General features: G+C 43.1%; 1 protein-coding gene across 1 annotated transcript; it reads right to left on the bottom strand.

The window, feature by feature from the left end:
- On the bottom strand, nt 898–1,755 carry LOC109227771. Its single transcript, XM_019392970.1, has 3 exons — nt 1,439–1,755; nt 1,179–1,342; nt 898–1,058 (listed from the first exon to the last, which is right to left on the bottom strand). Exons 1-3 carry the CDS (start codon nt 1,753–1,755, stop codon nt 898–900), a joined length of 642 nt encoding a protein of 213 aa, XP_019248515.1.

A 2,047-nucleotide genomic window follows, 5' to 3' on the forward strand; every position in this document is an offset into this window, starting at 1 on the left:
AAAGACTTCCACAAATTTTTCCATCATATCAGGGAAAATAGCCATCATGCATCTTTAGAAAGTGGCTGGTGAATTACAAAGACCAAACGGCATATGCTTGAAGACGAAAGTGCCATAAGGACAAGTATAAGTGGTCTTCTCCTGATCCTCTAGGCATATGACAATCTGGTTGTACCCCGAATAACCATCAAGAAAGCAATAATATTCATGCCCCGCCAATCTGTCCAACATTTGATCAATGAATGGAAGTGGGAAATGGTCATTACGGGTTGCTTTGTTGAGCCTTCTGTAATCAATGCAAACTCTCCACCCCGTTACGGTGCGAGTAGGAATTAACTCATTTTTCTCATTCTCTACCACAGTCATCCCCCCCTTTGGGGCACACATTGCACTGGGCTTACCTAGTTGCTGTTAGAGATAGGAAAGATGATACTTGCATCGAGCCACTTGATTACTTCCTTCTTCACGACCTCTTTCATAATGGGATATAATATCCTTTGCTGCTCAACACTGAGGCGGTGTCCATCTTCTAGGAAGATTTTATGCATGCAAAACGATGGACTGATTCCCTTGATGTCAGCAATTGTCCACCCAATAGCCTTTTTATGCTCGCGAAGTACTCTGAGAAATTTTTGTTCTTGTATATTAGTCAAGCTGGATGATATAATCACTGGCAATGTCTCAGAGTTCCCCAAATAAGCATAGCTCTATGCGCCTGAAGGGGCTTAAGTTCTAGCTTTGGAGCTTCTTCTATAGATGGCTTAGGAGGGGTCAGAGTGACATGCCTGTCCAACTCCTCAATCTCCCAACCCATGTACATAACGGCAAGACATGTCAAGTACTTGCTCAATTTCTCCCATTTTCTTCTTCATAGTCTTCTTCATCCCCAATCAAAGCTCATTCAAGAGGATCTATAGGGCTCATATAAGGCACCAATGACGTAGCATCACTTTCCACCACAGAAATCATGGATAGCTCTTCATAGTGGGCTGGAAATCTGAGTGCTTTATACACATTGAATACTTCCACTCGATCACCAACTCTCATCGTCATCTTTCCTTTACATACATCAATGATAGCTCAGCCCGTGGCTAAGAATGGACGCCCCAAAATAAATAGGACTTCCTGATCACGCTCGTAGTCCAAGATAATAAAATTAGTAGGGAATATGAACGAACCCACTTGAACTAACACATCTTCAATCACTCCTTTAGGATGAGCAGGGGAGCGATCAGCCAACTGTAAGATTAGCGTTGTTGGGCGCGGCTCACCCAAACCCAACTGTCTCAACACAGATAGTGGCATCAAATTGATGTTCGCTCCAAGATCACACAAAGCTCGCCTGACTGCATGCTTACCAATCGAGATTTGGATAGTGAAACTACCCGGATCCTTCAATTTCTGAGGTAGCTTGTATTGGATTCTAGAGCTATATTACTCAGTGAGCGCCACAGTCTCGAATTCGGTCAACCTCCTTTTATTTGCCACTATGTACTTGATGTATTTTGCATATTTGGACACTTCTTGCAGGATGTCTACCAGTGGAATATTGATCTGCACTTGCTTCAAAATATCATGAAACTTTTTATACGCGACATTATCCTTCACTTTCTGCAATCTTTGAACGAATGGAGGTGGTGGCCTCGCAACCAATGGTAGGGGTTGCTTAACCACCGCCTCTTCAGCTGGCTTCTCTGACTCCTTTGATTTTTCTGATTCTGACTCTATAGTCGTTGGCTTCTCACTAAAGGTCATTTATTTTCTCTTTTTCGACTGGACTTCTTCTAACTGTCTCCCATTCCTCAATGACACAACATTAATAGATGCCTTAGGATTAGCCTCGGTGTTGCTGGGAAGAGCTCCAACTAGTCAAGTATTTTGGCACTAGCAAGTTATCCCATTTTTCGCTCCAAATTTCTCATTGTTGCGGCTTGGGCCTGCTGATCAGCCATTACTTTCTTCATCATTTTCTCAAGGTGACTCGTCGAGTTTGCATGTTGTTCAGCCTGAGGTGGTCTATATTGTTGTTGAGGTGCTTGTGGCGTGT

The sequence above is a fragment of the Nicotiana attenuata genome, chromosome 6 (assembly GCF_001879085.1).
Source record: "Nicotiana attenuata strain UT chromosome 6, NIATTr2, whole genome shotgun sequence".
NCBI lineage: Eukaryota > Viridiplantae > Streptophyta > Magnoliopsida > Solanales > Solanaceae > Nicotiana > Nicotiana attenuata.